The sequence below is a fragment of the Nicotiana tabacum genome, chromosome 23, assembly GCF_000715075.1.
Source record: "Nicotiana tabacum cultivar K326 chromosome 23, ASM71507v2, whole genome shotgun sequence".
NCBI classification, from domain to species: Eukaryota; Viridiplantae; Streptophyta; class Magnoliopsida; order Solanales; family Solanaceae; genus Nicotiana; species Nicotiana tabacum.
Window position 1 is genome coordinate 110,285,651 of NC_134102.1, and position 16,897 is coordinate 110,302,547.

The following is a 16,897-nucleotide window of genomic DNA, read 5'->3' on the forward strand; positions in this document are numbered from 1 at the left end:
TGCATAATCAAACAGATTCAGCTCCATGAGTAGATCATGTGCTTTGATTTTGCATGAGCTTCAAAGCACTCCGAAGCATTTTGCTATATCAGCTGCATAGCTGCATAGCTTCAATCTATAGAGAAAACAGTATTATGCTACAATTTTCTGGGAATTAATGCGCTTGTGGTGCTATTGAATTTGACATAAGATGCAAGAATCCTATTATCTGTTTATGTTTCTTGCTTGTTCTTCTACCCTAGTATTAACACGCTTGCAACTCTGCAGTTGAATAATTACTCTTGCTGTTCAGTTACAATGAGCAGATTGATTGATGATCCTTTTGTACAATAATTTACATTTCTCATCTAACATTGCTGCATGAAATGTACTAGCAAAGTAAATTCGTTATAACATTTTCCATTCCTTGAATCTCTAATTAAGACAGGAAGACCAGGACAAAAACTAGAGAGTAGAAACTAGTGCTGGATATTAATTAGGGAATGTCACAAGTATCCAATAAAACTAGTGCACAGTAAACGAAGCCAGACACATTGATCATTTTAGCTTTGTGCCAGTCCTTAGAAAAGGTGTATGTGAAAGTGCAATTTGCTCCATGTGATGCACCTTTCAGTACTTGTAAGGAACATTGTATTGAACAATGTTGATCGCCATAAGATGTAAAAAAATGAGAAATGAGTATAGACCACATATCCAGTCCAGCTCGTCGACCAATCGCGGATCTTACAATTTCTTTCTCCTTTCAAAACATACACAGCGGTATAGTTGTCTTTGTGCGACGTATAGATCACGGGTTCGAGCCGTGGAAGCAGCTACTAATACTTGCATTAGGGTAGGCTGTCTACATCACACCCCTTGGAGTGCAGCCCTTCCCTAGATGTTGTGTGAATGCGGGAACCTTGTGCACCGGACTGCCTTTTTTTTCAAAACAGACGCAGCAACTTGCTGATTCCTTAAGTGGCAGCAATAAATATCGTTAAATTTGTTGGAAGTAGAACATCTTACGGATTAATCAATTTGACATTGAGGATATTCTACCATGTGCTTTTCTTTATTGTTTTGAACCCTGTATATAGCTTTGCTGGCTCAGATTCTGGGAAGCAGGACACTTTAGTTTAGCAAGAAGTTGCTGAGAATAAAGCAAAGCGCCATTGTGCACTGTTATTCCAACTATAGGTCCATCACCAGACATTTCATAATCAACTTCTCATGACTTGCGATTCCGATATAAGCTGAAATCATTTCTATTGCCTTCCTACGTCATATAACTAATGGATTTACAATATTTTGATCAATTTTTATATCTAAAATTCGAGTTTAAAAAGCGTAAGATTCGCGCAAGTAACTGAATATTCTGAAGACTAGATGCAGCGTTGGAAGTTTAGATAATGGCCAGGGTTGAAAACTTTCAGCACTAGTATGAAATGTGCTAACCGTCTGTAGGTCAAATAGAGCTGATGCAACCGAATCAATCTACAGATCTATAGTTCTGTTGAATGACGAATACCTAAAGTCCTTAACCAAAACAAAAGGTCTAACCCCTAACTGGGCAAATTTAAACTGCGTACAGAAAATGGGCCAGCAATTAGAAGAAATCTGTCCAAAGAGTTGCCCTCATACCTACAGAGAAGGTATGTTTAACCAGTTGCAATTACGTGTACATAAAGAGCAGTTGAGCCATTGCCAGCTCCAACAAAAAGAGAATACGATTGTAAACCTGATACATGTGCCATATGATTCAACTTCCACATACTAGTTTGGAAACACGTCAAATAAGATATTAAAAACTTGAAAACAACTACAGAGAGACAACCACATCGTTAAGAATCCAACCCATAGCAGTCTACAAAATGAACTTTGATTCCAATTGAACTAGAGCTCATTGATGTTCCTGCTTTGCTCAAAACAAACTCGGGTATCTTTTATTATATATCTTTTTTGGTTGAAATACAGAGATAATGCAACTTGAGAGTATTCTAAATAAGTTCCCTGTCTGCTCAAGCAAACCATTTGATGCAACTAAATAATGGACCTCTTAAATATTGTTTTGAAATCTGTTACAAAATTAAAACTCCAGAAAAAAACACTGCATATAGAATGAAAGTAACTCAAACTTCTCAGGTAACTAAAAAAATTTCTAAAGGCATGTCCAGAATTTTGCAGCTAAAATTTTGACAAAATTGCCTCGACTCTATGGTGCAACTGACAAATCAATGACCAAACAAAAGAGAAGCTCAACCCCAAAATCTACTAATGAAGCCCTTCTTATCTTTCTTCATCCGAGCATCCAATGATGGGAACTCAATAAGGTTATAAGCCAGATCCAACACGATGGGATTGCGAGGAACTGGTTGGAAGGCAGGTGGAAAAGTTTCAATTCGAGGAGCAACCTTCATGTTGGCTTCACCAACAGCTGATTCGTATGTATCCATTTTTTCCATGAGAAGTTTCTCCACCTGAAGAAGTACAAAACATGGATTACACAGAATCAGAAGAGCACAAAAAAGAAATGGAAGCAGAAACTATACGAAGTAGGAAAGAAAGAAAAATGCAAAATATAATGCCTAAAAGCAACCCTAAACAAATAAGATATGATAAAGGACCCAGTTCTTGGAATACAAAACATATCTGCAATCAACTGCCATGGAATTAATGAAAGAGAAGCAGCGTTAACATTTTAAGTGATACCAGATGTCGAATACCTAAATTTATCAGCGCAGAATTACTTGTCATAACAGTTGGAAGCATCTGGTACTAAATGGATAAAACCTGAATAGAACTGTAAAACTGAAACTTTTATTTGGGTTTTGGGGGGGGGGGGGGATGATTTGTGTCAAAGTCAAACACACAATGCTGAAATGCTACGCGAGAATTATCAATGAGGAAAAATCATTCTTACTCATTAATATTACATGATATTTTTTTGGCTCACGAGCAGAATTTAAAGACAGGAAGAAATGCCATCACTGCATTATCATTCTCATGAGTTGAAACCTTTTCCAGCACAAATACTTGAAGAACAACAGAATTTACAACTTCATGACAATATGCCTATTGATTTGAAAAATCATGCACACAAAATGCAGTATCCTCTGAAGGACACGAGATGGAGAAAACCATTAATGCGTCTGCCTAGATAAGCGAGAGGCTCATCCAACGTTAACTAGATTTTGGATTACCAAGAATTTGAACCTCTCTAAAATTAAAGATTAGTTCAAACTATTATTGTTCCAAGTCTCACGTTCACATACTTCAACAGTCAATAATTATTCTTCGTAAGAACCCAAAGTTTTTTTCTTCAATGTAATCAAACCCAATCAGAAAGGGTGATAGAAGACGTAGGTTGGAAATGGTTCAACGACAAAGGACATCTCATGAATTTCCTTCCTTGGTTTTAAATATAGTAATCTAAGAGATATGTGGTTCCATATGCACCATGAACATCGCAAAAAAGGCGAATACAACAAATTAACTACTGGGAATGATTGCAGAAGTATTTAACAGACATATGGGAGGCCAAATCATACCTTCTTATCAGTTCCACTTAGTGAGATATTTGATATCTTCTTCGAGAGATTTTCTGGAGCCTTCTCCTCCTCCATAATTCCTTTGGCATGCTCTATACAGCTGTTAGATCTACTCTCGTTATACAGTGTTTTCAGTTCCTTGATCATGGCCTGATACAGATGGAGAGAAAATAATGACAAGGAGAAACGGGAAAGAGGAATCCTTCGCACTCATACTCATTGCTGATTGAAGCAGCGTAAGTAAGAAATATAAGAAATCCTATAATTATGCGTCATAATTTCGTCCTATAAGAAGCAGCTTGGGAGCTCTATCATCGAACATTAAGAGATCTATCATCGAACATTAACAGCAGATGCACAATCAAATTTATATAATAAAAGAAGGTAATTTGACTGATAAAGTGCTTACCTGATCAGCAGCATTTGCAGACTGCAGTTTCTTAAGAGCTGCATCAGCTAAAGAACGAGCTTGACAGTACAAGGCATAAGCTTCTGTCCTCTTTCCTGCTGAACTGTAGGACTTTGCCAAGTAGAAGCACCTGGTAGGAAATTGAAATAAAAGATTTTAATTGATTTCAGACAAAAAGATAACCATTCTAAGGTTATGTTAAAGATACACAAATCTGCTACCGTGGAAAACTTCACTAACACTAAGATCCTGCAAAGCTAAGATGACTAGCGCTTCCTGGGTGAAGATGGAGAGGGAGCAAGGGGAAGAGGACTAAATAACAGGACTTCATCATAGTGCAAAAGCAAAATTATTTTTTAGAACAGGCTTAAGTCTTAACATAGAAGGATCAGTAACGTTCCTATATGTCTAGTAAGAAGTTGATATGAGCAGCATCAAATACAGGTCTATCACATCTAAATGAACAAAATTTTGCACAAGATAAAAATGTGGAATGAAACTAGTCAAGTCGTGGAGTTACTGACAGGAGGTAAATATACCAATCCGACAATGTCCATCTGAGATGATGAACATTTTATTAAAGTCCAAATAGATACTGACATTGGAACCATAATTTTAAATAACTCCAAATAGGCAAAGTATAATCATACATAGTATCACCGACCCATTTCATTGATTATCACTTAAGTGTACATCGGAGTTGTACAACTTCCTCATATGGGACACCAAAAGTTTCAAATCTCCCTTTTGTAAATTCGCCAATAATGCTAGTTTTCCAAGTCATGAATGCTAAAAACCATATTAAGATAGCCTTTCACTCTCTCCTTCCACAAAACTTCATTTCAACTATCACATAATGAAAGAAACAGTGAAAGATTAAAAGATACTAATAAAGTAAGAAAAGTCGGACCTTTCTGCTCGGAAAACCATGCTTCTCAGCTCACACTCTTCAGCTAAAGCAACTTCTTCCGTTTTTCTATCTCTACCAGAACTAACTAGATCAAAAAGATCAGCAGTATTCTGCACCAGAGAGAGCAGTTAGTAGAGTCGTCCAAAATAGCCATATAAGTGAGCTTTGTCATATTGCCAACTCTGGTCTAAAATGCTCTGATTAAAAGCGTACTAAAAAATTAACACTCAAAACAACTGTTACCTGTAACAATAGATCATACAGCCGGACAAGCTCCTCGGGCTTTGTGACCTTTTCATTTTTATCATCACGGACCTTGTTGAGCTTGCTTTTAGCTATTTTCACTAACAACTGATTCCGCTCAATGGTTCTCTGCCCTAAAATTGCACCAATGGCTTTATCCAAGCCACTTAACTCATCTTTCACATTTTCCGAATTAGCTGCTGTAACCTAGAAGAAAAAACATGTGTGTAAGATGCACAGAAGACTAACATAGGAGATGTTACTTTGATGTACGAATTAACAGAATCAAATTGAATTTTTTTAAGAAATCAGTAACTTCCACATGATATGAGTAGTTACTCACCAGGTCATTCCGGATGCAGCTCCTGGCTTCGTGATATGCTGCAAATATTTTGTCATATAACACAAGTTTCTTCTCTGCTGGAAGAGAATCAGCGGCTGAACCATGGATATCTTTCTCCAGTTCCTGGGCTGATGCATATTCCAGTGCATAATATAAGCTTGAAATAAAGTTAAAACCCAACATGATGTTTTAAACGCAGATATGCAATTAGTTGACCAAAATCCAAAGACGTGGTTAAAATTTTCTCATTCCGTTTTAATTTATATGGTGGGTTTTTGGAAGTTTAATAAAAAAAGACTTTTGAAACTTGTGGCCATAAATATTCGTGAGATAATATAGAAGCATATCATTAAGGGTAAAATCGGAAGTTTAAAATTAAAATATTTCCAAATATGAAAATGTGTCATTCTTTCTTAGACTAATAAGGAACAAATCACTAGATATGCAAAAACTAGGAGGAGAAATTGAAAAGCTTAATTACGAGCCTCTCAAGTTAAAGCCTAGTTCCCACTCAGATTTGCAAAAGCAACAACATTGATGTACCTTTTTAGGTATACTATATGTGTTTGTATAATTCTTCGTAAGATCAAAGACTCGTTGCATTATGTGTAACATAGCATTCCTACTGGGCATTTCCTTACAATATTTGGTTCCCTCATCTTGATGCATATTTGATATATGGACCTTGGGCCTAATTCAACCCCAGAAATTAGCTCATGAGGTGAGTTTTACCAAGATCATATAAGGAGCCCAGGAAATCTACATCCCATGGATGTGGGACTCAACACCCCCTCACTCCCAGGCTTGCAAACTGGAGCGTGGACAATATAAATGGGGGCCCAACATAGGTAACAATGAATTGGGATGGGTCTGGATCTGATACCATGATAAATGGACCTTGGGCCTAACTCGACCTCAAAAGCCAACTCATGAGTATTGCCCAAGACCATATAAGGAGCCCCGAAAATCTACATCCCACCGATGTGGGACTACAAATATTATACTCCGCTATATGTTCACTGTCGCAGGGACTAGACATGCAAATTTGCAATGGCTAACAAGTTTAAAACTAGAAGGCAGCTCACAAGGGTCGTAGAGAGTGCTCCAAAACCTACGAAGACTTCAAGTATAGGCACTCAAAAGCTAAGTGGAACATCGAAGAATGCCTAGAAATGCTTCGTTAAAGAACAAAGTATACATACCAAAATTCGGAACTAGGTTGAAATAGTGGAATTTGGTATAAAGTGGTAGACTAGGAATTCCAAACTCATAGATAAAACAAACTTGCAAATGTGAGAACTTCCAGAAAGTTGGCTATTGATGCATTTTTCAATCAAAGTGCTACCTTTTGCATCGAAGTAATTACATACCTTTCAAAATGGATACCCGTGTCTTTGCATTTGAAATTGGAAATCTATTTCCAAGACAATGGAATTCGGTCATAGATGCAGCCTGCTGAGATCTTGCCTCTGCCATAGCAGCCTGTAAACGAAGAAAAGACTCTGAGATCTTGCCTTTGCTCCTAATAGATCAATTAGGAGCAAATAATCCTCAAAACTCGTTTTTCCAAAAATTCCAGAGAAAGACAGCATCCAGGGTACATTGGACGCAATAATATTTTACAACAAAGATGAGTGCCTAGAAATCGTAGATACACTTAGAAATGACAGCTCACCTCCAACTTTGCTTTGAAAAGGTCCAGAGCAGGCCCTTCCATTTCACCGATGGAAACGAGTTCAGAAGTTTGTAGGTTAGACTCACCAATCTTGTGTAAGCAATATCTGATACTAGGTTCTAGTTCCTCAACCCGCTCACGGCACAATACTTGGTTCTCTAGATCTCCATATTTTCCAAGTTCCTCATACACAGCTCTATTCAAATTAGTCAGATAGCGGGCACTCAGGACCTTGATGAAACAATAGTATAATTCTAATATCTAATAAGAGAAGTGGATATAGGGAGCAGGAAAATGGAGAGATTTTGCATAACTTCCTCTACAGACTTCAATTAGAAACAAACTAGACACACTGGGCATTTTTTTCTCAGCAATAGAGAAGCATACATCTCCATAAGACTAAGGTACCTGGCGCTTTTGAAGCATTTTAGAGCAACGTCCCAATTCTGATCTTGTTCAAATAATAAACTCCCTTTCATGTATGCAGCATAAGCCTGCAGATTAGCAAACAAGATTGCACAATAACTTTAAAAGATCAAACTTTCGAAGATTTGAGTCAACAATTAAAAACCACGTTGAATCGCTTCAAGCATAAAAAAAAACACAAAACAGAACACCGTGAGCAATGAAAAAAATAATAACAATGCTAAAAGGGAGTGACTAGAGAAGGAAATGGAATAACTTGGATATTCAGTAATTTAGATTAATTAACTATTGACTATGCATAGTCATACTATGAAAGTGTGGGAGAGGGTAGTGGAAGCGAGGGTGAAGAGGTCGGTGTCTTTATCAGAGAATCAATTCGGGTTCATGCCTGGTCGTTCAACTACGGAAGCTATCCATCCTATCAGGAGGTTGGTGGAACAGGGATAGGAAGAAGGATTTGCACATGGTGTTTATTGACCTAGAGAAAGCGTACGACAAGGTCCCGAGAGAGGTTTTTTGGAAGTGTTTGGAGGCTAAAGGTGTTCCGGTAGCATACATTTGGGTGATTAAGGACATGTATGATGGAGCTAAGACTCGGGTTAGGACAGTGGGAGGTGATTCGGAGCATTTTCCGGTGGTAATGGGGGTTACACCAAGGATCTGCGCTCAACCCTTTCCTATTTGTCTTGGCGATAGACGCTCTGACACATCATATTCAAGGAGAGGTGCCATGGTGTATGTTATTTGCTGATGATATAGTCCTGATTGATGAGACGCGAGGCGGTATCGACGAGAGGCTGGAGGTTTGGAGACAGACCCTGGAGTCTAAAGGTTTCAAGTTGAGCAAGACCAAGACAGAATACTTAGAATGCAAGTTAAGTGACATAACGGGGGAAACGGACTGTGACGTGAGGCTTGATTCAAAGTCATCCCCAAGAAAGGGAGTTTTAAGTATCTTGGGTCAATTATCCAGGGGAACAGGGAGATCGACGAGGATGTCACACACCGTATAGGGGCAAGATGGATGAAATGGAGGTTAGCATCTGGCGTCTTGTGTAACAAAAAGGTGCCACCAGAACTTAAAACAAGTTTTATAGAGCGGTGGTTAGACCGGCCATGTTGTATGGGGCAGAGTGTTCGTCAGTCAAGAATTCTCATATCCAGAAGATGAAAGTAGCAGAAATGAGGATGTTGAGGTGGATGTGCGAACATACTATGTTGGATAAGATTAGGAATGAAGATATTCGGGCAAAGGTGGGGGGTGGCACCCATGGATGATAAAATGCGGGAAGCGAGGCTTAGTTGGTTCGGGCACGTGCGGAGGAGAAGCCTTGACGCCCCGGTTAGGAGGTGCGAGCGGTTGGCCTTGTCATGTCTGAGAAGAGGTAGAGGACGGCCTATAAAATATTGGGGAGAGGTTATCATGCAGGACATGGCGCAACTCCCGCTAACCGAGAACATGACCTTAGATAGGAAGGTTTGGAGGGCGAGTATTAAGGTCGTAGGTTAGTAGGTAGTTGAGCGTTTTTCTTCCCCATTGAGGGTGTTAGGCTAGTTTGTTAGTGTCCTGCTTTAGTTTGATAGTGGTACTTATTGTGTTCGTATTGATTTTCTGCTCCGGTTGCCTAGTACCTTTCCAGTGCTCTGATTGACGATACTGCATTTTCCTTTTCTTTTTTTTATTCTTAGGTTGTTGGGACTGTCTTCCTAACGTATTGTTGTTGTTACTGTTCCATTGCCTCTTTTTCATCTACTTATGCCGAGGGTCTCTCTACCCCGAGGTAGGGGTAAGGTCTGCGCAGTGTTTTAAATAGCGTGAGACGACAAAAAGCGATGAGGGCCCGCTTTACTGAGGCAAGAAGCGAGAAGCGTAGCGCTCGCCTTTTTTATGTGAAGTGCCAATTAATACAAAAAAAATATTAAATTTGCATATATAAATAACTAAAAACTCAATAACAACAGCATATTAATAAATATATAAATTCAAAAACTCAATAGATAGAAATCAAATATTTTAATATACTGTTTATAGAGAGAAATTAATTGTAATTAAAGAGAGAAAATAACAGTTAATTGAAATTGTAATTATAGAGAGAAGTTAATATGCAAGTAATTGTTTACTAAACTGGAAAAAAAAATCAAAAGAGAGAAACAGAAGAAGAAAGAAGAGAAGCAAAAACAGAGGTGAAAGAAAAGAAAGAAAGAATATTTCTGTTGGAAATCAGTTGTTGCCGGAAAGAAGAAGAACAAAGAAGACTTAATACCTGAAAAAGAAAAAAAGAAAAGGAAGAAAGAAGAGAGGCTTACTGCCGGAAAAGACGCCGGAAAAACAGAGGCTTACTGCCGGAAAAAGAAAGAAGAGAAGCTTACTGCCGGAAAAAGAAAGAGAAAAGAAAGAAGAAGAAAAAAAGAAAGAAAGAAGAAAGAAGAAAGAAGAAACAGGTACCTGGGAGTCAAGAAAACCCTAACTTTTATTTAAGTCTCTTCTTTTTTTTTTAAAAGCGACGCCTCTGTCGCTACCTCGCCTCGCCGGCGCTACTTCGCCTCGTCGGCGCTTTTTAAAAACGCATCGCAACATACCAAAAAAAGTGTCTGAGCCTCGCTTCGCGTCGCTACTCGGTATTAGCGACGTAGCGAGCGCTATTTACAATACTGAGTTTGCGTACACACTACCCTCCCCAAACCTCACATGTGGGATTATACTGGGTTGTTGTTGTTGTAACTATTGACTATGCAAAATCTCCAAGAACTTCCTATTTTCTACAATCTGCAGAGTTTGATTCTCTATTTTTTATAAGGTAAATAATTTTATTAATAATGGGAAAATCTCCTATATTTTGCAGTATACCAAAAAGTAGAGAATTTGCAACCTAATATAATTTTCTACATTTGATTCTATGTTCTACCACCAACATATAAAAGAAAGGTTCTCAAAAGGCAAGGTGAATTGCACCACCAATTATACAAACTTAAAAGCAGATTTTAAATTGTACCACCTCCTTAAAAGAAAATTGGTATAGAGCAAAGAAACTTGGTCAGGTAAATGAGTAGTCTCATGGAAGTGCAGATAGAATAGTGGAAATGGGCAGCACTAAAACAGTTATTTAGAATCGGAATGATAGCCAAAGGAGCTAGGTTTTTTCTTCTTTTGAACGTCTCACATCCTTGACCATAGCCAACATTAACCGCTGTGCACAGAACAGTTTCACTACTGTGCAGTGTCCACCGTAACTGACTAACAACCTCTCTGTGTAGCTACAAGTGGACCACGTTGTTGATAAAACCAGCTAACATATGTATATTTCTTTTCCTTAAAATTTCAACAGCAAGATTGGACCCCTTGTTGTCATCCCCGTGAGGCTCTTTTCTAGTTTTCTTTACTTTTTATCCTTCTTTTTATTGTTTTTCTATATTTTTTATCCAAGTAAGTCATTGGATTGATTTGTTTTATCCTTTAAGAGAATAAGCTACTACCTACACAAAGATGCTAGCACTTATGAAATCATAGAAAGTATAAGATAACTCCACTGTGTAAGCTTCACCGTCGGTTCCATTAACAAATTAAAGATGATTGTTGTAAATTAAAGATGATTGCTCCATTAACAAATTACAGTATGATGAATCCTCAACGTCATTTAGGTTCATAGGTGCACCACTATGGTGATTGAAAGGGCTAAAAGGAACGAGGTAAATCTAAAATTACATTGAGAGAAGTTTTCTCAAAAGATCTACATTCTTTAGGAATCACTGTAGACTTAACTAAGAATAAAATAGAATGGAAGAAAAAAATCCATATAAAGATATCAACTAGACGAGGTTAATAATCAATTGTTGTTTTTACACTTACACTAGGTCCAGTTTGAGATAAATACAAGATTTAGAGAATCTAATTTGCCTCAAAAGACAAATTGCTTACCAGTATTATAATGAAATGGACCCAAATAGAATGAAATATATAGATGATTCATATCATCAAACCCAACTAATTCGGGATTGAGGTATAGTTGATAGTTGATTAACAAGTACACGAGAAACATATGATAACTTTAGATGATCTGAAACTTCCCTCCCATCTCAGCACTTCAAATGGTAATTCTTGAAACTTTCATACAACAAATGGCCCTCCTAAAGGCTAAAACTTCAGGCATTGTTTAAAGAAAGGTTCTTAACCGGAAGTAAAAATTCATCATGGACCATAATGATTTTTGCCGGCTAAAGCGGTAGTGGTAGTGTCAGCTATTAGCCAGTAAATCTGAAACCAACTTTCACGTTGACAAAAGCAAGAGTTTGAAAGATAATCATCCCCAGCAAAAGAAAAATGAATGAGGAGAACTTCAAGGATAGCATGAAGGAAAAAGCATTTTGAGAATATCAACAACTCAGCACCTCAGCATTGGATCAGAAGACTAAAAGTTTGGGCTAATGACTAAATCAAATGCTCTCATGAGCAAGCATAATGTCAGGTATATGAGAATCATGCTACAAGAAGCATACCTCCGCTTCTAAAGATGTTCTCGAGTCTCCCTTGAAGGAACACAATTCCTGAAAAAGACTAGCCCATTTAACCGCCTTTCTCAACCGACCAATGAGATAGCTTCTTTGGCGTGCATTTGGTCCATCAGGCAATGTTTTCTTTTCCATAGCATGACTCCAAGCTCTCTCAGCTGTATAGAGAACCAAGTGAAGAAACCTACAATGAGCCCAAATCATTTACATTGTTATGTTTTGAGTCTGACAAGTTCAATACAACTATGACTCATATTGGGCAGATAAGATTGTTCATGACTCAATAGGCTCCTGTCTCACCAAAAACGTACAATACTTCCCTCTATATACTTCTTCGAGGGACTAGATCTTTAACATTTCAACTTTTAGAAATAACTCAAGAAAATGCATCCAAAAGCTCTAAAGAAGGAGTCATGATAGCAGCCCTAAACAAGGCATCATGATAGCCTAATCAACAATCAAATAATGTGAGAAATTAGAACTTAGACTTCCAAACATACATTGTTGAATAAAAGAACCCAAAGGTCCATTGGGGCTTTAGGCGCAAAGCGCAAATAAAGCATGGGCTTTAACGAAGAAAGACGCAAATGGACTAAGGGAGAAAAAATACAAATATCTATGTGTAGTCCAAGACTAATACTTATAAGCATGAATAAAATTATATGGACAAAGAAATTAAAAAAAAAAGGATTACGATAAAGTGAATAACAATTGTTTAGTGTCGCCTCTTCGGGATTACGCTCATTAGGTACGCTCATTGGGAAGGAAAAGTATGTCTTAGCCTTGATGACGACACTAAAGCACCCATTAAGCGAGGTGAAGAGCTCATCATGTTTTGCGCCTCGCTCCAGGGCTTAAGCACGCTTTAAGCACACCTTTGACAACACTGATATCGATGCAATAATAAGTGTGATCTAATGTGAAATGAAAATCATGAGAGATCATATTCGAGTCCGAGCAGAGATAAAAAATTGGTAGCTAAAGTTATTCAGCACCTTTACTAGTGGGAGGTAGCAAGTACGCGGTGGAATAATCGAGGAGTGCACAAGCTCTCCCATACACCACCAGTATTTTAAAAAGGTGTGAGATTTTAAGAATGGTTAGTTTTAGGAAATCCCGCATTTGTCTTTAAGACAAACAGATCAACCAAAACGGGATGCATATAAAGGATTCATATTTTCGACCCTAATTAGTTTGAAATTGAAGAATACTTGGCATTGTTGTCACAAGTAAATATCATTTTCATTCAGTTTCAAAAAAGTAAATATCATTTTCATAAGGCATTTCTATATGTTCTGCCACTCTAGGTGTCCATTAATTCAACCAATGAAACCCAAAAAACTGGGAAATTACAACCAATCCATCACTCAAATAACACACCAAATTTAACACTAGCAATAACAACACATCACAAACAACATAAAAGCACACACACCTCACTTCAGTGACCGTAGCTACTGAAATCGCACGCTTAGTGTATTTCACACGCCCGTGAGTGAACTTGAGCGATTTATACAATCTCCTTAATCGAGCCGTACAATACCTCCTGCAAATTCCAATTTTCTAAATCCTTTTACACCAAAATCACTCAAAACAAATTATACCTAAGGAATTTGATTCATTTTTCTGCTGAACATGTGTGTGGGTGTGTGACGGAATCGTACCTGTAACGAGCGTAATCACCGAATCGCAATCCATGCTGCATTTGAGCAGATTTTAAAAGCTGTAACACTACAAAACCATATAAAAGTAGTTAAAATTCAGTGATCTAAAAGATAAGAACATTCCAAAATTTTCATGGCAATTGGAGAAACGAACGAAGAAGTTTCAACGCATAAGCTCTTACCATTGACGGAGAACTTAGGGTTAGTTGTGATCTGATCAGAAGGAATAGAAGCCTGATCGTCGATTTCCATGGCGGAAGTTTCTTTCTGCTTTGCCATTGTCCAGAAATTAGCTTACGGCGGAGCGACCTACGTTTTCTGATTTACGTTTGACGAGACCCTATCGCAGAAATGTCCTGGGTTTTTTTATTTGGGTTTTTTTTAGAATTAGTTATTTTTTGGTTAACTTTTTGGACATGATGTTAAGAATGGATAGATTACTTACTATAGATTAATGAAAAGGGCAAAAAAAAGTGGGGCAAAAAAAAGTGGTCGTTGTTACGAAATAAAAGCAAATACAACAAGCACTAGTATGCAATTAATTAGAACAAGGAAACAATAATATTAGAAGAGACATTTTCAACTTTATGGATTAGGTTCATCGCTGAACCTATTAATAAAAATATTTTATTATTAGAAAATCAATCCAAATATGTTATGAATATAGAACTAATCCAAATATGTTAATGAATATAAAACTAGTCCAAAATCTGTTATGAATACAAAACCATTCCAAAACATGTTATATGGACATTCATCGTTGCAATACTTGCAGGATTTATAACACTCCCCTTGGATGTTCATTAACATATAATGTGCCTCATTAAAACCTTACTAAGAAAAATCAAGTAAAAAAATCCTAGTGAATAAAAAAGAGTACACATATCATCTAATACGCACTTAAGAGTTGCCTCATTAAAAACCTTACCAGGAAAACCCAAATGGGACAAAATTCGGTTAAGGAAAAAAGAGTACAACGCGTATTTCTCCCCATGATAAAAACTTTATTTAATATCTCGGAGACGGCGCATTCCAATCTTGTATCTCAACTTCTCAAATGTTGATGTCGATAATGCCTTAGTGAACAAATCTATCAAATTATTACTTGAACGAATGTGTTGCGCATTTAATTCACCATTCTTTTGAAGATCATGCGTGAAAAAGAATTTTGGTGAAATATGTTTTGTTCTATCTCCTTTAATACATCTCACTTTTAGTTGAGTTATACATGCAACATTGTCTTCATACAATATTATTGGAATATCCTTTTCACTACATATCTCCTGAATATGTTGAGTTATTGATCTCAACAAAAAGCATTCTCGACTCGCTTCATGATTTGCTATTATCTCTGCGTGATTTTAAGAAGTAGCAATCAGAGTTTGTTTTGTTGAGCACCATGATATAGCAGTACCTCCACATATGAATAAATAGCCTATTTGAGATTGACAATTATGTGGGCCATACAAATATCCTGCATCTGCATAACCAATCTGTTCTGACCTAGATTCATTTGAATAAAATAATCTCATATCAATGGTCCCTCGCAGATATCTGAATAGATTCTTAATACCATTCCAGTGTCTTTGTGTTGGGAAAGAACTAAATATTGCTAACAAACTTACAGAAAAAGCTATATCTAGTCTAGAATGATTAGCAATATACATTAACGCTCCAATCGCACTAAGATATGGTATTTCAGCACTTAGAAGTTCTTCATTATTTTCACGAGGACGAAATGGATATTTATTTATATCAAGCGATCTCACAACCATCGGGGGTACTCAATGAATATGTTATATCCATATAAAAGTGCATCAAAATATTTTCAATGTACATTGATTGACAAATATTCCATTTTTCAAATGCTTAATTTGTAAGCCAAGACAAAATTTTATCTTTCCAAGATCTTTCATTTCAAATTCTTTTCTTCAAACATTCTACTGTGATTGACAAATATTCCATTTTTCAAATGCTTAATTTGTAAGCCAAGATAAAAATTTGTCTTTCCAAGATCTTTCATTTCAAATTCTTTTCTTTAAACATTCTACTGCCTTTGGAAGCTCTTCAGGAGTTCCAATGATATTTAAGTCATCAACATACACAATTATTATGAAAAATTCAGATCCAGATTTTTTTGTAAAGACACAAGGACAAATTGGGTCATTATTGTACCCTTCTTTCAATAGGTATTCGCTAAGGCGATTATACCACATGCGCCTTGATTGCTTCAATCCGTATAAGGATTTCTGAAGCTTTATCCAACAAGTTTTCCCGGAATCTTTGTATGTTTCAGGCACTTTGAATCTTTCAAAGATTTTCATAAAAAATTCGTTGTCCGGTGAGCCATATAAATAGGCCGTGATAATATTCATAAGACACATATCAAGTTTTTCATGAATTGCTAGACTAATAAGATACCTAAATGTGATTGCATCCACCAAAGGAGAATATGTCTTCATATAACTAATGCCAGGATAATTACGAAAATCTTGTACTACAAGTCATCTTTATATCTATAGACTTGTCTTTCATTTCACTTTTTGCACAAAAATATATTTGTACCTCATGGGGCTTTATACTTTCAGGTGTTGGGACTATCCGTCCAACTTCACATTTTTCAGGTGAAGTCAATCTTGATTGTATATTTTTTATTTTTTTCAATCATTTATCTGTCCACATTACATGATAGATTTGAGCTCAAGATCCTCATCAATATTAATAATATTGAGCGCTACATTATATCAACAATATCGTCGACGATCATTTTACATCGATTTCATCATCACTCAATAAAGACCTAACTTATCGAGATCTCATTATTTTCAGGTACTTGAGCCTTTCCCATGAGGTCTCATAAAGTGTTATGTTGCAGTGCTCTTATACAACACTTGTCTCCTTATTATGCGTATTATGACCATCTTGATCAATTTCTCATCTCCTTCTTCAAGGAGTTTTATTTTTGAAATCGATTAGTCTATTATACTTCATGCGTGCCATAGACTTTGTCCTTCATTAACTTTATTTTATTTGGAGCATTAGCGGCTGAAATATGATATTTAGCTTTTGGGTCAATAAATTTGTCTGGCGATATTTTGCAAATGAATTATCACTTGAACTTCAAGTTCATATTTTCTTGTACGAGGATCTAAAAATACTCATAATAATTCATTTCATGTACTATTACTTTTTCA

At 36.8% G+C, this 16,897-nt stretch overlaps 1 protein-coding gene across 1 annotated transcript; it reads right to left on the reverse strand.

Annotated features, from left to right (window-relative positions):
* Nucleotides 1-1,895: 1,895 nt before the first annotated feature.
* On the reverse strand, nt 1,896-14,238 carry LOC107760293 (uncharacterized). Its single transcript, XM_016578320.2, has 13 exons — nt 13,886-14,238; nt 13,704-13,770; nt 13,475-13,585; nt 12,028-12,223; nt 7,516-7,601; nt 7,108-7,303; nt 6,803-6,914; nt 5,433-5,560; nt 5,090-5,296; nt 4,847-4,956; nt 3,937-4,066; nt 3,528-3,677; nt 1,896-2,456 (listed from the first exon to the last, which is right to left on the reverse strand). The coding sequence occupies exons 1-13, from the start codon at nt 13,980-13,982 to the stop codon at nt 2,235-2,237; spliced, it is 1,812 nt and encodes a 603-aa protein (XP_016433806.1). The 5' UTR covers nt 13,983-14,238; the 3' UTR covers nt 1,896-2,234.
* Between the last annotated feature and the right edge of the window lie 2,659 nt (nt 14,239-16,897).